This window comes from Indicator indicator, chromosome 6 (assembly GCF_027791375.1).
Source record: "Indicator indicator isolate 239-I01 chromosome 6, UM_Iind_1.1, whole genome shotgun sequence".
NCBI classification, from domain to species: domain Eukaryota; kingdom Metazoa; phylum Chordata; class Aves; order Piciformes; family Indicatoridae; genus Indicator; species Indicator indicator.
The window spans coordinates 41,757,055-41,779,061 of record NC_072015.1 but is presented as its reverse complement, the minus strand read 5'-3'; the positions used below and the strand labels follow the sequence as shown (position 1 = coordinate 41,779,061).

The 22,007-nt window shown below is 42.2% G+C and overlaps 1 protein-coding gene across 2 annotated transcripts in view; it reads left to right on the top strand.

Annotated features, from left to right (window-relative positions):
* Positions 1-22,007, top strand: part of FHOD3 (formin homology 2 domain containing 3) — a 398,084-nt gene that overhangs the window by 232,222 nt on the left and 143,855 nt on the right. For both annotated transcript variants that reach the window (XM_054381537.1, XM_054381535.1), the window contains exon 6: positions 3,525-3,619. In XM_054381537.1, coding sequence (XP_054237512.1) covers positions 3,525-3,619 — 95 coding nt within the window. The remainder of the gene's footprint in view (positions 1-3,524; positions 3,620-22,007) is intronic.

The window sequence follows — 22,007 nt, the reverse complement described above, 5'->3', positions numbered from 1 at the left end:
CTGTATTTAAACCCCCCTCTCCCATCCTCCTCTTGCACAAAAGCAAGCTTTCCTAGTGCAAGTAGGTTGTTGATATACTTCCAAAAAGAATTCCAGTTAGCTGAGAGATGGGATTAAATGGATTACATAGCCTCCTTGTTTTTCAGTGGAAAAAAAAAGGAGTTTGGTTGAAGGCACGTACAAATGCAAACTTAAATCATTTTGTATGAGACTGTCCTTGCAAACAACCTCAGATTGCCTTGGAAATTATTTTGCCCTTTCTTGGCTAGGCCCTGTGTGTTAGTGGTAGGTGTGCAGGTATGCCAGCAAGCATGGGTGGGGTGCTGGACACACAGAGTTTGCACCCTAGCCACAGCCATCTCAGCAGACTGTGATCATGGGCCAAGAGGTGTTTGTTTGGGTAGAAAAACTGCAAATATAAACCAGTGCAGAGTGCTCTGTGGCCGGTTGGTGTCCATTTAATGAAAAACTAGTCTGCCCTCCACAGCCAGTCCCAAGCCCTGGGTGAGCCCAAGAGCTTCCAGTCCATCAGCCTGCTCGTACACTATCATTTTTGATGGCCTCTTCCATTTTGCCACTGTGTTCTGTGGTGATTAGTTATCACCCTGCAGAGGGACCTGGACAGGCCCCAGGCCTACAGGGTGGGTAGAGGCCAATAGGATGAGATTTAACAAGGCTAAGTGCAGGGTTCTACACTTTGGCCACAACAACCCCAAGCAGTGCTACAGGCTGGGGACAGAGTGGCTGGAGAGCAGCCAGGCAGAGAGGGACCTGGGGGTACTGGTTGACAGCAGCTGAACATGAGCCAGCAGTGTGCCCAGGTGGCCAGGAGAGCCGATGGCATCCTGGCCTGATCAGGAATAGTGTAGCCAGCAGGACAAGGGAGGTTATTCTTCCCCTGTACTCAGCACTGGTCAGGCCACACCTTGAGTCCTGTGTCCAGTTCTGGGCTCCTCAATTCAAGAGAGATGTTGAGGTACTGGAACGTGTCCAGAGAAGGGCAACGAAGCTGGTGAGGGGCCTGGAACTATGAGGAGAGGCTGAGGGAGCTGGGGGTGTTTAGCCTGGAGAAGAGGAGGCTCAGGGGTGACCTCTTTGCTGTCTACAACTACCTGAAGGGAGGTTGTAGCCAGGAGGGGGTTGGTATCTTCTCCCAGGCAACCAGCACCAGAACAAGAGGACACAGTCTCAAGCTGCGCCAGGGGAGGTTTAGGCTGGAGGTGAGGAGAAAGTTCTTCACAGAGAGAGTGGTTGGCCATTGGAATGTGCTGCCCAGGGAGGTGGTGGAGTCACCATCCCTGGAGGTGTTCATGGGGGGATTGGACGTGGCACTTGGTGCCATGGTTTAGATAGTCATGAGGTTTAGGGTGACAGGTTGGACTCAATGATCTTTGAGGTCTCTTCCAGCCTTCTTGATTCTGTGATTCTATGAACATGGACACTTATCATGATATGGGAACCAACATTCTCCTTCTTTTAGGTCTTCTCTTGGACTTCTTTTTCTAAGAATTTATAAGGCTTCAGCTTTGTACGAAGTGCATACAGATTCTCCCTAAGTTCTTCTCCCTTGTAATGAAAGCTGATTTCTCCTCAACCATGCCTATCATGTCTTGCTTTCATTTTTCTGACCCCAAAACCAGGAAACAGCAAAATGAAACTCCATGCCAAGGTCTGTCAGCAGCTGATAACTTGATACATGGCAGATAACTGGAATCATGACTTGTACAAGGACAACATGACTCCATACCAAATCTTGGTAGTTTCATGGTGTCCTTTATGATTCTTTGTCTTGTGAAATTTATTGGCTGCTTGTTCAAGCAGCAGCAGTACTGCTTTTTTCATGTGTCACTAATATTTCAGCTGTATCCAAAAGAACCATGCTGTTACTGGAAAAGTATAGGTACTGCCATGTACTTAAGATATCATTGATAATGAAAAGCAAAAGAAAATATGGTGGGAATGTTGGGGGGGTGAAGGGTGGGGGGAAGATTACTGGTACCAGATAAAAGTTGTTGGGAATCCCTAGGAACCTTTTAGGCTTCTTTCTAAGGTCTACTAATTTGCCTTAACTTATTGCTGCTATGAAGTCACATCTAAGAGGTTGAAGACTAATTCATCCCAGATCTCATACATCCAGTCTAGCTGGTTCTAAGTATAAGCAGTGGAGTAATTTTGTATTGTGTGAACGGGAGGAGAGGAGAGAGATGGGCATACCCCAACAGCAATATAGCCTGCCTAAGATGCAAGTCATTGCCTTGCCATGGTCTTCTTACTCACTTTTTCTCCATCTTCATCAACTGTGCAGGGTGACTTTATTTCCAGCTTCATGTAACAGATTAGATAAGGAAAATAAAAATTGCTACCTTGGGACTTTTTAACTATATGGTTACCAATGAGAGCAGAGCTAAAAAGGAGGACACTGTAAAAATGAAAGTTAACATCTTAGCTATAGGGGTACTCAAGTGCTTTCTAAACTTTCATAGCTTTGAAAATCTGCCCTCTAGGAAAATGATTCTGCACTGTGCACAACCTGTGCAAGTTAGCAGACACTCAGAATGTGTTTGAAAGATCAATAACATCATAATTTTCCTCACTCTGATATTTTCCTTTTGTTCCTCTATGAAAGTGGTGTACTAGGAACTCATCAGTTTGTGCCTTGGATAATTAAGTTGTTAGGCCAGCAGGCTGTACTGAAAGGTGCTACATCAGTGATTTCTTTTTCATCCTGCTGTGCTTTGATCTCCTCCTATAAAGCAGAAGATCTAAAAGCAGAAACTTTTGAAGATAGATGAATTTTGCTAATCCACTTTTCATTATCCTTAAGAAAAATGCCTGTCCTTACCAGTGAAAAAAGATTCTATAGCTCTTGTCTTTAGCAAGGCTCCCATTATCAAGATTGTAAACTATAGAATTGCTGTTATGAAATGGTTTGTTAGCGTGTTTCAAAATATTGTTATAAACCTTTTGGAAGAAATGAATAAAGATGGTTCTTTGTTAGCCATGCTTTGTTGTGTTTTCTCACTAAAACATAAAGCTCATTTGCAAAAGAGTGCTGCAGGGATAAATATTTGCTGCCTTTCTTGGTGTTAATTGCCTTCCTTTAATTCCATATTATTAGAGTTCACCAAAACGGTCAACATTATCCAAATAGACTGATTCCAAAAATTATATCGTTTTGAAACAAATGGGGAAAGTCTTGAGTGGCAAGATGTAAAGTATTGTAACTGATGGAACTCTTTTGATAGTAAACAGTGCATTGGCTACTGTTTGCAGACCTATCAAGGAAGGAGTGTCCCTCCTTGTCCCTGGGGAAAGTTTGCACTTGTATCACCCAGAAGAGGTCAGTAAAGTTACTGCTGTTGCTCGCAAGTTCATCCAGCTTCATTTTGCCCAATGTATCTTTCATTTGTTGAGCTTCTCACACCTCTGGACAACACTGCTTATGGAAAACTGCCAGCAGTGCTTAGGGTTATAAAAGGTATTTACTAGGTCTGATTCTATTTTATCTCTTTTCTTGATGATAGCTTTGGGGCAGATAATGCTCTATGTGGATGGCATGAACGGAGTAATAAATCATAACGAGACAATCGAATGGCTGTACACACTTATTGGGTCAAAGGTAAGACACTCTCCAAAATTCTAATTTTTTACTTTTTCATGTTTTTTAAATGCAATTTATTTGTATTACATATGCAATTAGCATATAAACAGACAGTGTTTAGTTTTAAATGAGCACATAACACTGCAAGGAAATCAGGGCACACTGAACTGTTATTTCTGTTCTACTATTTTTGTATTCTTCTGGCTGTAGGCACATACACTGCTCTTGAAAGCAAAGATACCAAAGATGCCTGTGCTGCCATTGCAGCTGACAGTGGAGAAGATTTTTTTTAGTCTTGGAGCTTCATTACCAATGACATTCTTGGTAACCACCTTTTGGGATTTTTTGGTTGGTTGGTTGGGTTTTTGTTTGGTTGGTTTTGTTTTTCCTTTTCCATTCTATGAATGCAAATCCTTTGCTGTTGTTTGCTGATACTGCTGCTCTCCCCCATTGTCCTGACACCTTTCATAACACAAGGAGCTTGATGTCCCAGGGACCTTTTTTAAGCACTACAGATCTTTTTCTACAATATGCAAACTTCAGTGCTGCAACAGCTTACTAAGTCAATGAGTTGATGATGCAGTATTGACAGAACTGATTTATCTTGACATACCTGTCCTGGGAGATATGTATTATGGTTATTAAATATAAGGCCTAAGGCCTGCAGGGTGTGTTTTATGACTGGGAGAAGACAAGGAGAAACTTTTCCCCTGTGTGAAATATTCCACTGTGACCTGAGTGTTACACAGGGCAGTTTGCCCTCTTGGAGCAGGGAATTGTATTCACAATTGGAAAAGTGGTATAACATGAGAAATGGTTTACTTGGTACAGAGCTTTATTTTCTATGGAACAGATGAAAGACAAAAAAGGGGGGAAAATGACCATGTCCATAATTATTTTAATTCTCTATGCACCTGATGGGAGTGGCATGGGGGAGAAACACAACTACCTTGTATTGCTACCTTGCAGATTAAATTCTTTCAAGAATTCTGTGAAGAATCACTTAATAGGGGAGATGAATGGAAAACTTGAGCATCTCCCCTACAAAGAGAGACTGAGAGCCCTGGGGCTGTTTAGTCTTGAGAAGAGAAGACTGAGAGGGGATCTGATCAATGTCTATCAATATCTGAGGCGTGGGTGTCAAGGGGAGGGGGCCAGGCTCATTTTGGTGGTGTGCAGTAATAAGCCAGGGAATAATGGATACAAACATGAACGTAGAAGGTTTCACCTTAACATGTGGAGAAACTTTTTTACTGTGAGGGTGACAGAGCAGGCTGCCCAGAGAGGTTGTAGAGCTCCTTCTTTGGAGACTTTCCAAACCCACCTGGATGCATTCCTGTGTGGATTGCCCTGGGTAATCCTGCTTTTGGCAGGGGGGGTGGACTCTATGATCTCTGGAGGTCCTTTCTGACCTCTAACATTCTGTGATTCTGTGAAGATTTTCTTGACCAGAGTTCTTCAAGGGTCCTTAAACTCCTTTCTCCCTCCCCCATTGCCAGCCCAAATGACTATCTCCATGTTCTGGTTTGGTTCCTGCAGCTCAGGAATGCAGGCAATGTGCTTTGAATAGTTTGGTTTCAGGTAGCGTCAAAGTTGCTTTTTCATTATTCTTTGACTGCCTTGGAAGAGATCTAAGTCCCTATCTGTGTGTTAGAAGTTAACCAAAGTTATAGCAGGCTTATTGTTGGAGGGTGGTGGCACAACTGCTTTATGCACTTCAAGGTGGTTTTGACTTTCTGTGAAAAATGAACTCCTGGAATATGCAACACACCTACTGTCTGATTTGCAGCCCTGCTCTGTTAGTGCCTTCTCTGCAGCAATGACAGTGAAAAATTAATGCTGCCTGAACAGAAAAAAAAATAGTGAAATTCCTAATTAGTCTTGGGACAAATCCCTCTAATAGGAAGGAAGAGTACAGTCACTTAGCTGCCACAACTCCGACACGTTTCTTGCCTTCTTAAAAGGTTTAATATACTCAAAAGTGGATGCTGTTGAATCTTTACCATTGGGTTTTGTTTGTTGTTTGGTTGGTTTTGGTGTTTTTTTCTTCTCAAATTCTATAATGGTTTTGACCTTTTACTGTTAACTGCTTGTATTGCATGTGCTTGTCCACTGCTGCACACATTTCAGCAGAGGACCTTAAAGTCTGACCCATGCAGTGTCACAACAGCTATCATTTTGGTCCAAGATCACATTATGGATCTAGCAATACTTCTATACAGGGATGGGGGAAGGGAGTGGGAAATAAAATTTGGTTTTAATGAGAAAAAAATACTACAAAGGTTTTGCTGAAAGCCTGTTTAGATTGTTATGATTATATTCCTTGCTATTGCCAGCTCTGCTTCATTTTTTACCCCTCTGAGCATCAATGAATGCTTATATAGATGGAGTATCAGAAGGTGTCTAAATTTGCTCTTAATAAAATTACTGGGGAGCTAGTTTAAATTCCAACAGCATGACTACACTGATGCTGCTGCTGCCTTTATGTGGGATAAAAGGCAGCAGTGGTGTCAGGGTGAGGAAGAAAGTTAATCTTAGATGACTTGTTACTGGGCAATGTTTCACATTGACATAATATAATTGCTAGGTTGGAAAATTGAAGCTAGCAGTATCTTTCTTCTTCCATGTTATTTAAAGAGAGGAGCATTAATAGCACATCCCTGGCTCTTAGAGCCACTGCCAGTCCTTTGCAAGACATCCAACCATGTATGACCACACCAATGTGTGCCATTGGCTGCTTTCCAATCATCAATGGCTAACACTCCCCTGGCATAAAAAATGTAGAGCATAATCCAAATTTAAACATACATCACTGTTATTTCATTATTAGTGATATAGCAGCAACTTATCAGTCTTTCTCTGTTTAGCAAAACATTCAAGTATGTGCTTAATTACAGGCATCTGTTCCAGAGAACATATTTGAGGTCAGTAGTGTCCTGTTGTAGGAGAGCAAAAGGGAGCGATAGCAGGGCCGAGGCTCTGCCATCTTATAGAAGCTGGGAGCTCCATGAACAGGAAGTGTCAACCGAGTTTTCTGGTCGCAGTGATGATGGCATGTGCTATCATCACAACAAGACTGGGAGTCAATGAGTGGTAGCTAACAGTGCCTGCAGAACTGCTCCTTAGTTGTTGCTGTTTATTGTTTTTTTAAAGTGGCCAAACTCAACTGTCAAGTTTTTCACCTTGACTGACCGCGTCTCATAGCACACATTTCAACCTCAGGGATCTGGGAAATGGTATTTCTCCACTTTCTCAGTGTTTCAGCCAGCTATGTGTTCCCACTACTGAAGCTGAAATTAAGTTTTCACATTACATGCAAGCTACATTTTTTAGCCTGGTTGTAAAAGGACCTAAGGTTCATGCTGGCAGCTGGCACCCCGGAGTTCTGTGGAGCTTTGTGGTAGATCACCTACATGTAGAGCCTATAACGATGATGGCAAGGGCTGCTGGAAAATTTTTCTTACCTAAAACAAGAGACACCAGGTTAAAGACATCAATGCACTAAGCTGTATTAAATCCTTATAATGTGTTTTTCACCTGTTAGTATGTATGAAGTAATATATGTAGTATCTTTGATATGCATTGGTATTCCCTCTGACCTAGTAATAGAAAAAGTACAACGCTGTAACCGTAACTTACTCTTTCTAAGACTAGTTACTGAGTGTTTACCAAAAGTAGGGTTCTGAACCAAACATCCTGGAAAAACCCTAGGTGTCCACTAGAGAAGTAAATGTTTCTTTGCATGACAAATCCACAAGTTTTTGCCATTCCACCTCAATCTTCAAAGGCACCTTTAAGGCATAAAGTGGTCCAAAACCTGCGTCTTGTTTCATCTTTTCTTTCCCTCAATTCCTGACTGCTACTGGTAATGATTATTTTTTCCCATTTGATGATCCAGGCTGTTCTAATTTCCCCCACGGGAACTAAAGCCCCTTTTTGGCATTGTTTTCAGTGGAAAGTAATCCATTTTCAAAGTGGTCCTGGGTAACTTCAGAAGACAGAGTGGAATGCTGGACCCAGGCTGATATAACAAGGTTGATTAAAGATTCCTATCTCACATCTTGTTTTAATTTTTTTTTCTACTGTGCTTCTGTCTGGGTCCTAGATTTCAAAGCTAAATACAAACTTTAACTAGCAAGTTGTTTCCTGTGCCTTGTGTGAATCTTCTGCTTCCTTTGGTATTGAAGTAGTGACTTTTTGAAATTTTTAAGTATAATTCAAACCAAAATTAGTATTTCAAAGCAAAAGGGGAAAAAAAACCCAAACCAAAACAACAACAAACAAAACAAAACTTCCCACAATATTCAAACAGAATTTATCAGGAGGTTGTGCTGTAGAGCTGTCCTGTGCTTCATTCTTAACATGTTTGGAAGATGATCTAGAAAAGCTGGCCAGCTAAAAGAATTGATCATCCAAGAAAAACTGCACAGCTTGGGAATGTACTGTGATTAATTTTGCATGCTGTCTTCTTCCCAGTCTGGTGCCTTGATGGTTAACAAACTGTCTTGCAGCCTCTGACAAGTAATGACCCCACATACAGCTAATGCACCAGCTATATATATTGCACCATCTCTTACCTTGGACCACAACTCTGACAAGCCTGATGTTTTCCTTTCAGGTCTAGCCCAGGTAGAAATGTCAATTAGGTCTCAGTGTTACAGGCTCTTGGGCTCCTTTGCTTTCTTGATGGGTTCAGAGCAAAGCTGAGGTGTCCCCATAAGCCCTAAAATCAGTGCAGTCTTACCTATGGGCTGCCCTGTGCTCAAGCTCTTGAACTGTGATAAACAGGTACAACTGTTTTGAGTTCAGTGAAACTCTGAACATTCATGTCAGCTTAGGAGATGGCTCTGAAGTTTAATTTGGCCATTGAACTATTGTTATGGAAATGATTGTGTGAGGGAGAAACAAAATCCTGGATTTATAGAAATATCCTGCTTCTCAGTGACTTGAGCCAATGCTCACCCGGGTCAGGAGAGAGCTTGGCTCCTCTTTTATTCAAAATCTGTAATGGCAGTATTGCATTAACAGAGTTTATTTTGAATTGTGTTTAATTAATGCTTTGAAGATAAGGATCAGGATCTTGCAATAAACTTGGAATAGGGTGTGCCAGCCAGTGTAGGCTGTATTATGTGCTCTCCTTGGTCTGTCCAGCTCAGCAGACAGATGGCTATGAGTGCTCCTCTTTACCAACCATATTTGTAGGTGGGTTTCAAAGTGAACCCATCAAATGTGACAGTATGCAGTAGTCCTGTCCTGCAGTGAAAAATATTCCTGTAGCTCCATCTGTTACATCCACTTCTGAGTATTTCGAAGGAATAAATACCCATTTTTCATGTGTTCCATCCATGGGAAAATGATGGAGCAGCTCATTCTGGAGGTCATCTCTAGGCACTTGAAAGAGAAGATGATCAGGAGCAGTCAGCATGGATTTACCAAGGGGAGAGCCTTCTTGGCTAGTCTGATAGCTTTCTATGATGTTGTAACTGAATGGGTAGATGCAGGGAGAGCAGGGGGTGTAGTCTACCTTGACCTTAGTAAGGCTTTTGACATTGTCTCCCATAACACCCTTGTGAGTAAGCTCAGGAAGTGTGGGACAGAAGAACAGACAGTGAGATGGATTAGGAACTGGTTACAAAATAAAGTCCAAAGAGTGGTGGTCAGTGGTGCCATGTTCAGCTGGAGAGCTGTGACCAGTGGAGTCCCCCAGGCATCAGTGCTGGGTCCGGTCCTGTTCAACATCTTCATCAATGACATCAATGAGGGGACAGATAGACAGACAGACAGAGTCTGCTCAGCAAGTTTGCTGATAACACCAAACTGGGAGGCTTGGATGAGACACCTGAAGGCTGTGAGGCCATTCAGAGACTTGGACAGACTGAGAGCTGGGCAGAGAGGAACCTAATGAGGCTCAAAAAGGATAAGTGCAGAGTCCTGCACCTGGGAAAGAAGAATAAACTGCAGCAGTACAGGTTGAGAGGTGATCTGCTGGAGAGCAGCCCTGTGGAGTAGGACCTGGGAGTGCTGGTGAACAAGTTCTTCATGGGACAGCAATGTGTCCTGGTGGCCAAGAAGGCCAATGGGATCCTGGGGTGCATTCAGAGGAGAGTGTCCAGCAGAGCCAGGGAGGTTCTCCTCTGCCTCTACTCTGCCCTAGTGAGGCCCCACCTGGAATATTGCATCCAGTTCTGGGCTTCCCAGTTCAAGAGGGACAGGGATCTACTTGAGAGAGTCCAAGGGAGGGCTACAAGGATGATTAAGGGACTGGAGCACTGCCCTATGAAGGAAGGCTGAGAGCCCTGGGGGTGTTTAGCCTGGAGAGGAGCCTAAGAGGGAATCTAATAAATGTCTAGAAATATCTGAGGGCTGGGGATCAAGAGGGAGGGGACAGGCTCTGCTCAGTTGCACCCTGTGATACGGCAAGGGGCAGTGGATATAAACTACAGCACAGGAGGTTCCACCTCAACATGAGGAGCAACTTCTTCACTGTAAAGGTCACAGAGCACTGGAACAGGCTCCCCAGAAAGGTTGTGGAGTCCCTCTCTCTGGAGAGTTTCAAGACCCATCTGGATGTGTTCCTGTGTGACCTGCACTGGATTATATTGTTATGTGGTCCTGCTCTGGCAGGGGGGTTGGACTCGAAGATCTCTGGAGGTCCCTTCCAACCCCTAACATCCTGTGATCCTGTGAACTCTTGTAGATTAAGGCAATAACTAGAAAACACTCAGTTCCTCATATCATATCAGAGATCTGATTTCAGCTTGTTTGAAATACAGAATGAGAAACTGTAACTGCCAGCAGCACAGCCCAGCATTTCACTCATCTGTTCACTTCCATCTGTTCAAATCTGTATGAAGAAAATATCCTATTAGCAATGTACAGTGTCCAAATATTTCCAGAAAATATTGTGCATCTAGACAGATGTAAAAGTTTCTTATTGCAAAGAAAGGCAGGGAGAAATATAAAGGAATGTGTTATACTAGAATTAAGTAGGGGGGAAAACAAGCCAGAAATCAGTGCTAGCTTTTAGAATTACCTTAGTCTCTCTCATTACAGTAGGTCAGTGTCACAGATCTGTTACCATTCACATTCGTCGTGAGCAAATTATTGTGCCTCAGTCCATGGCTATTAGTATTTTTATTAGCTACTAGTCTTTTCTAACAAATATTGTGTCCAGCATTCCTGTGAAAGAAGAATGTGCAATTGGAAAATTTGTCTGTATTGAGGGGTGAGACTAAAACAATGGGAGCCTATTTCCAACATACTTTGACTATAAAATCAGTAGCCTGAACAAGAAAAATACAATATTTTCAACCATAAATTCGTAGATTCATAGAATACCAGCTGCCAGGTTGGAAGGCAGCTCAAGGATCATCTAGTCCAACCTTTCAGGGTAAGAACATAGCTGAAATGAGATGGCCCAGCACCCTGGCAAGCTGAACCTTGAGACTGTCTAATCCACTACCTCCCTCAGGAGTTTATTCCGATGCCTAACAGTTTGAATGGTGAAGTTTTTTTTCTGGCATCCAGTCCAAATCTCCCCAATAGCAACCTGTACCCATTACCCTTGTCTTTACCATGGGACTGTTTGTAAAAAAGGAGTCTCCCTCCTTAGCATAGCTGCCCTGTATGTACTTGTACATGGTTGTGAGGTCTCCCTTAAGCCTTCTCTTCTCAAAGCTGAACAAACTCAGTTCTCACAGGTTTCTTTCACATGACAGGTCTGCCAGTCCTCTGATCATTGTTCTGGCCCTTCTCTGGACCCTTTCCATCCCACCACATCACTCTTTTATAGCAAGGACCAAAACTACACAGTGCTCAAGGTGCAGCCTGCCCAGTGCTGAGTAGAGTGGGAGAATGTCATTATCCCAGCTTATGATACCTTTATTGATGCAACCCAGCATCCTGTTGTCTTTCTTTGCCACTGCAGCACACTGTTCACTCATGTTGAGTGTTTTGTCCACCAAGACCCCCAGGTCCTTCTCCACAGTGCTGCTCTGAAGCCAGATGGCTCCCAGTCTAAGCCACATTCCTGGGTTGTGTGTTCCCAGGTGCAAGTCCCTAGACTTAGCCTCATTAAACTTCATACAGTTCCTTCTTGCCCACTCAACCAGCCTGTCAGGGTGGCTCTTCCTTCTGGTGTGTCACCTTCCCCAGTTATTTTTGTGTCTTCAGCAAACTTCATCAGGGTACTCTTAATTCTGGTTATCTAAATTATCAGATGGAAAAGTGTGAAGAGTTGTTCTAAGGATAAAAGTAGCTTGTTTATAATCCATGCTTACAGTACACACCTGAAATATGTTTTTTGTGCATATCTAAACACAGAAATCAACTTGGCCAGTGTAAAACACATCACAGTCGTTATGACAGACCTTTTGTAATAGCTAAGTTACCATTTTGTAGTAATATCATAAGTCAGAAGTTTAGTAAGCTGCCTTTTAAGGTGTATTTTAAAATTGCAATGAGCAGTTATGTCTGAACCTGTTCTGGAAACAGTGCTTCATGAACTCAGATGCATAAGGCTTAAGTTTGCAGGTTGCCTGTTTTCTAGCCTCTGTTGCTCTTAGGTGATATAAGGATGTATCTTTTCTGGCAGTGACTATGGTGCTTGGCAAAGGCCATGTGGACTGTTAAAAAGTTTTGATGAGGAGCAGGGAAAGCTCTTCCAGTGCATTGTCAGTTATTGAAGTGCCACCAAACTTAAATTTCTTAGTTCAGACCTTTAGACAAGGTCAGATGATGTACCTATTTTAACCTATGCAATAATTAAAACAGCGTTATGTGAAAGTCCAGGTAATGCTTCACAATTAAGTACTTCCTCTGAATGTCCTTATGTTTTTTTATCATAACCATTTCTCTTTGGTCTGGTCGCTTAGTCATGTTGGCGTCCAGTTGTGTGAGATTTTTAGCACTGTTGCAGGGCTGGGATGGCAGACTCTTCATGAAGGCAGCCTATCTGTAGCCTTCAGTGCAGGCCATCCTGGTGGCAATTCTTCCTTGCTCCCCTGAGCCCTGTTCTCCAAGACTAATACTTTGTGCTGTCAAACTCAAGAGATTCTGGCATTGCAAGAAGTGGTTTCAGATTCAGATGGTTGCATAAGTTACTGCCTGTGGCTGTGTGTTGAACTATGTGTTGTGCCAGTCTGTTAGGTGGCTGATTCTGATTTATGTATTTACACTATTCACTATTCACCACTACATGGGTGTCAAAAATCAAAGCTTTAGGTTTGCGTCAGTAGCAAATATCCATTGTACTGTGTTCTTGTACCTCTGTTTCAGCAAGCCACTGGGTAAATCCCTCCAGGTGTGATCAGCAGATGAGCTTTTATTCAGTGAGGCCTTGAATCATGGGGAATGGAATCCATGTCTATGCCATGTGTGGTGCAGGAGATAGATCAGTATGAAAAACAAGAAAAGAAATGTAGTGGTCAAGGGGAAGCTTATTTATTAATTACCCTCACAAGAATAATTAATAAACGATATGGTAAATGGGTGTTAATAAAAATAGTAACCCTTTACTAATTAAACACGCCAAAACTTGTTGAAAGGATCGTTGTACAGTCGGAAGATATATTTACAAAGGGAATTATGCAGTCTCAGGGCAAATACAAACTATTCTATGCAAATTAGGAGGCAACAACTTGGAAAGAGCACTTAGCGCTCGACTACAGCGGGGGGAGGCTCGATAAGAACCTTTAAACCCAAAGGGTAGTGAATTAGTTACTCACAGCTGGTTTCACCCATGTAAGGGATGCTGCTGCTCTGCGTTAGCTTTGGGGCGCTCTCGTAGGTGCAGCATGGCAGATTGCCAGCAGGAGAGGTTTCCCACATGGTCCCACGCTACTCTGGCTTCAGCGGACTATGGGCAGTTAACGATGCTCTTGGCAACAGGTGCTTGCATGGTTCCTAGGGAAACTGAGTCATGGCACGAGTCTGGTGGCAAGGGGAAGCAGGCTAGGTGACTACAGCTTCTAGGCTTATGGCTTCTCTGGCTTGCATGTGTATGGCTCGTGGCTTTATCCCAGGCTCTGGACCAGGCACTCGAGGCAGGGCAGGGCAACTCGAGGTGGCAAGGCTTGAAGCAAGGCAAGGCAAGGCTACCTAGCCACTTATATATATACAAAATGCCAGAGATCAATTGGTCCAATGGGACACCAAAGCTAACGTGTGGCTGCCCGATGGAAAGGCATTCTGCCAGGCTGTGACCATAAAAGGCAGAAGCAAATACCTTGTATCTAGGGGAGCAGTAGTCAGCTTACATGCTCTCATCCCAGATAAACATCTTGTTTACCAGACACACAGGAGTCCTGTCCCCTTTGTTCCTTTTCCTGCGTTGCCCTGTTTTCCTGCAGAAAGGAGGGGAGAGAAAAGGACCCTGTCTAGACATCTTAAGGCCTGTCTGGATTTGTACTGGGCCATGTGATGGCCCTACCATCACAAGAAAGTGCCAAGTACCAATGTTTAACCTGCACTTATTGTCAAACTCTTCCCTCTGCACAGTAAAACCAGTATAAGAAACAAACCAGATTTCCTGAGGTTCAATTAAATGTCCTGAGTTTTAGACAGAGCTTTTGGCTGTTATGGCAGTAGAAAGTGCAAGGCAGTGTGTTTGTGCTGACATGACTCCTGCAATTCTGTAGAAAAAAGGGAGGTGGCCAACCTTTTCCATTCTTCAGAATGTATTAATGTTTTGGTGTTTTATGACTGCTATAGGGTTATAATTATTACTTGTTCCCTCAGATTTGAAGAATATAGGTAGTCATTATCTTAACAAAACTTTGGGCTTACCTAACATATTTAACACAATGCTCTATGGTATTTATTCTTTGGCAAGCATGGTTTAATTAATTCACCATAGGATAGGGTGCTGTTGTTAATTGCTTTATTTTTCTCACTGTTTATAGTTAACATTTTGAAACTCAGACTTTGTTACCAAATTGTTTCTTCCTCTCACCTCTGTTTAGATGATTACTGAATTGTTACTAAAGATTTTTGAGAGGAGCTGCACTGTTGGTGTGCATTCTTTTAAGAGAATTTTGTAGAAATGTAATTTGTGAGGAAACAACAGCAAAAATTGCACACAGTCTGTTGAAATTCTTGGCTGTTCAAGGATATCATCCTCATCTAAAGGTATTAATTTAATCCACTGTGTGTTCTGCGTCTACTGATGTAAGGCATATAGGATCTATCTTTTTCTGCACAACTATGCTGCTTAATCTTGTCTCTATGTATTTTTTCTAAATGTCCTATCTTTTTGGAAACGACTTGAAACAGAAAGTGTATTAGTCAACACTGTATTGCCTTGTATTTCTTCTTAAATTCATCTTAGTTTTATTAACTTAGTCTCTCTCCTTGTTGCTGTACATATAGTGTCATAGTTGAACCCTGCCTGTAGGAAAGAAGCTGGTATCCAACATTGTCCATGGCATCATGTAAAACAGATTCTAGAGAGTTCAGCCAACACAGCAGTTCATATCGCAGTGTTTTGCTTGTAGCTTAGCCTGGAAGAATGGCCCAGTTTGGGAGGGAGTCCATATGCTGGAAGACCCAGGCTGAATCCAGCTTCCAGGCACATTCTTGAAGCAGTTTGCAAATCCCTTTGTGCCCTGGTCTCTCATCTGGAAAATTGGTATTTGGATTTTAGAGCCCTGGGGGCAGAACATGAGGGAGTGGAAGGACATATTGTATGTGTTGAAGGCAGATACATAGGTGAAAGTCAAACATAATACTAATTGTTACCATATCAGCCCTTTTGGCATCACTCAAAAATGCTTGTGATTCTTTTACTTACATATAGTTGTTCTTAAAAGCAACAGCTGTTAGCTGAAGGTACGTGGATAACAGTAAAAAAAAATATGCTGTATCAAAAATGGAAACTACCAAAATACATATGATGGCTTAATATTTAGCATGTAGTGCACCCCAAGGAACCTTTGAGTTGCAATCAGCTCAGAACTCTCACCAGGTTATTGCCCTGGAACTCATTGTGACTCTCTCAGCTTTTTAGTTGGTTTCTTCGGTTGCAATAGTCCTTAGCAAGAAAGATGTCTGGTAAAAAACACAGACTTCAATTACTTTTCATGAGATCAAGATATGTTCTCTGAAAAGTTGGGGGTTGTGTTGTTTTATGGTTTTGGGGGGATTGTGTTTGTTAGTTCCTCTACATTCCTCTAGTAGTAGTAGTTTATGCCATATAAAGTCTTTTCAAAGTAAATGTCAGGATATCAGCAGGTTCTCTAGCTGGCTCCCATGATACACTGAAATGAATCTCATCTGGACATGCTGTGTACTCTCTTTCCATATTCTGATCCTCTTTGATCACAAAAATCAAACAAGTAGTTCAGATTCTTTCTGGTTTGCCCCCCTCTCTCTTTGAAGACCACATTAATGAAAAACAAGAATGTGGTGTTCAATATAAAAAACCTGTTAATACTTCAGCCAGCGTGGAATTTTTATAGATTAGTCCCTTTTATTTTTTAATTTTCTCTTTTTGTGAAGAGACACTAAACTGTAGCAAATGTATTTTTCTTTTCTAGCATCATGTAGCTGCTTTTTTTTAAAGTTTAGTCCTCTTAAAAGCCATTTTTTTTTCTCAACTGCACTTTAAATTTCACTGCGTGGTTGTCTAAGCATCTTGTTGTTATAATTTTGAAAGAAAATGTAACAGTTTGCTAACTCACACTTTGAAGGTTTCCCATTTGAGCTCTGCATATGACAGCCTTTCTTGAAGATTGTAAATAAAAACAGTAAAATGGCACAAGAGACACCCACAGGCATTCATGTATGGAATTGCCTCAAGGTTGTTACGCCCTGTGCTGGTTTGAGGCCAGCCAGAACATCTCTTGCCCCAAAAGGGACAGAAGAATGACACACGCAAATGGATTGGAGAGTGATGGAAAGTTTAAATGGAAAAGTGATTGGTGAAACTACAGAGAACTACAAAGCATAGTGGCAAAGAGCATCCTAAAGCATACAGAGTCCCTTACATAGTACCCAGAGGCTTCCCAATCCTTCCCTTCTTCCCACCTGAGGGTATACCCAAACCCTCAGGGCTCTTTCTTCCCCCTCCCACTGCTAGGCTAGTCTCAGGCTGGCCAGGTCTGAGACTGCCCCCCCCTCCATTCTCCTCCTGGCATTAGGCCTAGACAGGCCCAAGAGGCCTGAGATACTCCCCCACTGTTACCCGATAAGAGAGAGACATCTCCCATGGGAGCAGAGAGCGAAGAAAAAGAAAGAGAATGACTTTGCAGATGGATTTATAGGGCGCAGGATTTATGGGTAGAAATACGCCGTTTCCTGTGTCCACCCCTATTGGGTGGGCACCCAGGACATCAGAGGTGTAATTTAAGTGGCAGTGGCAGGAGGCACCCAGCCTGAACTGCCACACGCCCATATGAACTGAGATTCTGTTCACACTGTTTAAATAGAAAGAATTCCACTTCTTCATCTGTTTGTATCCTGTGTCACTACCACACTCCATGATTTGTAGTGCTCTATGCTTAAGTCGCTGCTTCTTTTTGTCTTATATGCAGCCTCTCCTCAAATTTGAGGTCTGTTGGGCCACCTTTCCATGCACAGGGGAACTGTGGAGCCCCCTGTAGTAAGGATTTTGTGTCTGTAGGGGAAAGATGTGCTAGAATACCTGAAGATAGGTTTGCTACCAGATCTGTGCTGCCTGGTGATTTGCTCAGATGGATGTCTGTACTAGCTGTTGATCTGTTCGTGGATTTGTGCCAGACTTGCTCAGAATCATTATATACTTCATCTTTTGTCACTGGCCTGAACAATGACCCTTCTCATTTCCTTGTCATCCTCTTCTGATGTAGGGGTTGTTATAATTTGTGAAGATTAATACGCCGGATATATTATAAAGTATGAATTCTGGTTTATTAAATATTTCTTAAAATCCCAGACTAATTTAATCAGCATCGTCTGCCAAGTCGATGGCAGGTTCATTACACATGAGAGGTGCTAATAACACAGTAGGGTAACAGTCTAGAAATATCAGAAACTTGGAATTAAGAGAAACAAACAGGAAAAATCTTCTATACGCGATAACAAACTGCAATCCCAACTTGGGTCGCGAGATGGACCTCTTGGCCTAGAAAGGGAGCCAAGCAAGAGGTAAAACTAAGCTTTACAACCTTAGAAACAATTAGGTGCATTAGCCAGAATTACTCACAAACCACTGGGCTACTACTCAGCAGAGCTTTTGCTAGAAAAAGCACTACCAGGAGCTGTGATCTGTAATCCAAAAGGCAAGGAAAATCCAAATGGTAAGTCCCAAAACAGAGGAAATGTGAGAGCTGCTATGGCAAAGAGCTTGGTAGCTGGAACATGTTGCCCCTGGAACAAATTGCTGTTTGCCCTGAAGACAGGAGCACAGTACACATCCTGACCGCAGTCCAGACCCCACTAATAACAGGCGTGGACTTTTCAAATCATCCCTGAGAAATTCCCCTTTTGAAAAGCAAAGGGCCCAATGGCAGATTATCTGTTCAAATTCAGCCAGCCAATTCCAAATGCTGTACAGCCCACACTGCACACACATTCTCGGGCAGGCAGTCGCACGTGTCAGAGGCTATGTGAAGCACGTGAAGCATGGGGCTTAGCTCTCACTCCCCCCAGCCAGACTTGACAGTGTCTGCCTATTGGCTTCTCCACCTCACCCTGCACCCTGTAACAGGGAAGGGGAAGAGAGAGTAGTGGCAAAACAGGTTTGACTTGTTAGTGCCTCTCCCAAGACAGGGGTGCAACATGAATGCCCGTGTTTGTTTTTTGACAGTGGAAGATCTACAGTCACAGCAGAGCATCACACAGAAATTGTCAATTTACTAAGTAGAAGGGACAGCATATGTCAGATGGGTAGCCTTGTTATTTGTTAGGGTGGATTTTATGTAGGAACAGTAAGTGCTCAGATGATGTCCCAAGACATTGAGCAATGGGACAGGATCTCAAAACTGACTGCAAAATTTTCCTGATATCATCACCTGATGCAGTAATACTACAATTACTCATTAGGGGGTTGTTTTGTTTTGTTTTCCTTCCCTAATGATCAGAAAGGTGAGTTATGATTATTCATCATCTTTGGCTAGACACAAATTTATGTGGAATAGCTGCACATCACCAAGCTGGCTTTACCTACAGGCCATTAGCACAACATGTTTTGACAAGTCTGAATAGTTAAATTCCATTCCGCACCAGTTAATTCACAGATATTTGTTAATTCACAGAATTAACCAGGTTGGAAAAGACCTTCAAGATCATCAAGTCCAACCTATCACCCAACACCATCTAATCAACTAACCCATGGCACTAAGTGCCTCATCCAGTCTTATTTTAAACACTTCCAGGGACAGTGACTCCACCACCTCCCTGGGCAGCCTATTCCAATGGCCAAGCTCTCTTTCTGTGAAGAATTTCTTCCAAATATCCAGCCTAAACCTCCCCTGGTGCAGCTTGAGACTCTGTCCTCTCCTTCTGTCACTGGTTGTCTGGGAGAAGAGACCAACCCCCACCTGGTTACAACCTCCCTTCAGGTAGTTGTAGAATTATGGATGTTAAAGCACTAACTGTATCCTGCCGTTTCAGTTATTCTTTACTTTGACAACAAAACTGAAGCCTAAAAGAAGCATCCTTCTTTTCCTTTCAGAGAGTTGTCTTCTAAGATTTTAGAAGGTTTGCAGTAGGTTGTCTTTCCTCGTAGAAGCAAGTGACAGTTTGAGAGACAAAAAGAGAGATATTTTGCTCACTGGAGCTTCAGAAGGTTTTATACTTACCCTTTCCTTTGAAACCATACTTTCAGTTTCTGTGTCTGATTTAATTTTAAATCTACTTTGTCAATAAAATGGTTTGGTTCCATTTTCTCTATCTTTAGGACCAAAGGAAAATGGGGTAGAAAATTAGAATAGGTATTAATGCCTCCTGCCTCCATCTGAGGTTCCTGCTTTCATATGTGGTTATGGACGCATGCAGATGAGTGCTAACACACACCCACACACACACATTTTCTCTGACTGCTCTGGAAAAGGAGCAGCATCAGTGGTGGCCACCACATGCTTGCAGCAAGTAAAGAACAAGAAAGGCCAGACATGACACATTTTGTACCACCAAGATGCAGAAAACACTGCAGTTGTTCTCATGTAGAAGGGAAAAATTATCCATGAGGGGAACAAAAAAGCAAGCTGACTTTTCTGCCTTGGAAAGGACATCCCACAGCACCACCTAGCAGGGACAGAGGAGTATGAATAAAGAGACAGGGTAGGATGAGCAAAATGCTACTGGGATACTACAATGTTGAGCTTGACTGTGTTTTAAAACAGCTGTTCCACTTAATACCTAGCATAGGTCATTGATACAAGTTGAGTTGTGCTGTTCTTCCCTCCTGCAACTGTTACCCTTCCATATTGGATATTTGTATATACAGCTAAGTAATCTCTTTGTACGTGTGCTTCAATTGTGTTCTTTCCTCTTTTTTTTTTTTTGTTGGTTTTTTTTTTGTTTGTTTGTTTGTTTTTTGTTTGTTTTTTGGGTCGGAGTGAGCAGTGTTCTAAGTTATGCTCTTTGACTCCAAGAATTATTTTAACACACCTATCTTAATCAGTGTGATGGCATTAATTGTCATAACTGGACACTAAGAAGGGTCAAATGAGAAATCTGGTGCTCTGCTAGCTACTCCCTTGTTCTGGTCACCACTGCTGCAAATCCACCTATAACTTTAGCCACAACGTCACAGGAATATACAGGCATATATTTGATTGCCGTTACCTTATTAAGTTAGTGTGTGCTATTTTTAGACTTGTGGCAAGAATCATCATATTTCAGGTGAGTTTGGAGATGATGCTCTGTGGTACATCTGGAGCTCTGTTATCTAACTCTGGAGGTAAGGAAAGGAATGTAGTCTAGGCTTGTCTTTGAGCTGCATATCCAGATTTCCAGGAAAGCAGAGAGAGACTTCAAACATACAGACATGTTAATTCAAAAGCCCTGCTGGACCTCTCAGCATTGAAAATTACTTTCCAAGCCTGGAATGCTTGTCACAGCCATGTTCTAAGACTGCTGTATAGAAAACATGTTTCTAACCCTTTTGATCTGTTGTCAAAATAGATTGAAATTAAGGGTTGCTATCTCTGTGGTACTACTGTGGAAATGAAACACAAGTTCTGTGCATCGAAGGAGGTTCATCAGCAAGCCACTCAGTATTCTCTTAAGTACCTGGGAAAATGAAATCACTTAAAATATAATATCACGGGTATGTAGTGTAATCCCAGTGTAATCTCTGCACCAAGTATGCAGAGAACTACTAGAATTTCATTGCATAAAAGGTCTTGTTTTCAGGTTTCTTGTGAACCACAAAGTACATTTGTGGCATCTCTATGGGCATCTGAACCTTAATATATGTAGGACTTCTTTGTTATGCTGAACTTAGATAATCACTGTGATCTGGTGAAAATAAAAAGTGTTATGGATTATTTTACATTCTCATGCCCCTTTCAGTATGTGTATGTTTGAAGAGTGTTATGGGGGTGTTGAACCACAGCATGTTAGGGACTGGAAGGGACCTCAAGAGATCATCCAGTCCAACCCTCCTGCCAAAGCAGGATCACCTATAAGAGGTCACACAGGAACTCATTCAGGCAGGTCTTGAATATCTCCACAGAGGGAGACTCTACAACCCCCCTGGGAAAGAGACGTGAAATAAGTTTCAAGTGCCAGGCTTCAAAAGTCAGAGTGCTTTAAAATCCAGGGATCTCAGGTTTTTAGTCCCTGTTATTGTTATAGCTGTTCTTATTTAGTCACATTTAATGATGTAAACACCGTCCTGGACAACTGGCTGTAGGTGGCTTTGCAGAGGGTTGGACTAGAGACCTCCACAGAGGTCCCTTCCAACATCAACCCTTCTATGAATGACCTGAAGTTTCTCCTCCCTTTTCTGCTGTGGTGGTCCCCATGTATATGTGCCTTATACTTTGAAGAAAATTGAAAAGCCAAACCTCTTTTATGAGTTATAATAAAGAACCACTCAAACTAGTTCTCTAGTTGACTCTAGTCAAACTAGAGTTGGGGTACTGGACATGGCAATGAATCTGAATATTAGAGTTCTTTCAAGAATGTTAATAAAGCTGAAGTTGACATTATGTAATCCACAAACCTTTGAAGGCAAGTGAATATGAGTGTGATCAGAGTTAAGCCCAACCTGGCCTTGGGAAGCATTTGACACATTAACAATGCTTGATAGAAACACTTCCAGGTTTATTATCCAAGCAGGAATCTGAGGTATTTCTTTGCACCTTTTTCTCCTTTCTATGATCAAAATCAAGCATGTATCTTTTCAGCTTGTATGTTGTTTATTTTATGTGCTATAGAATAGCAGTGGATGTGATGAGTTTGGTTGATATGTTGATACAAG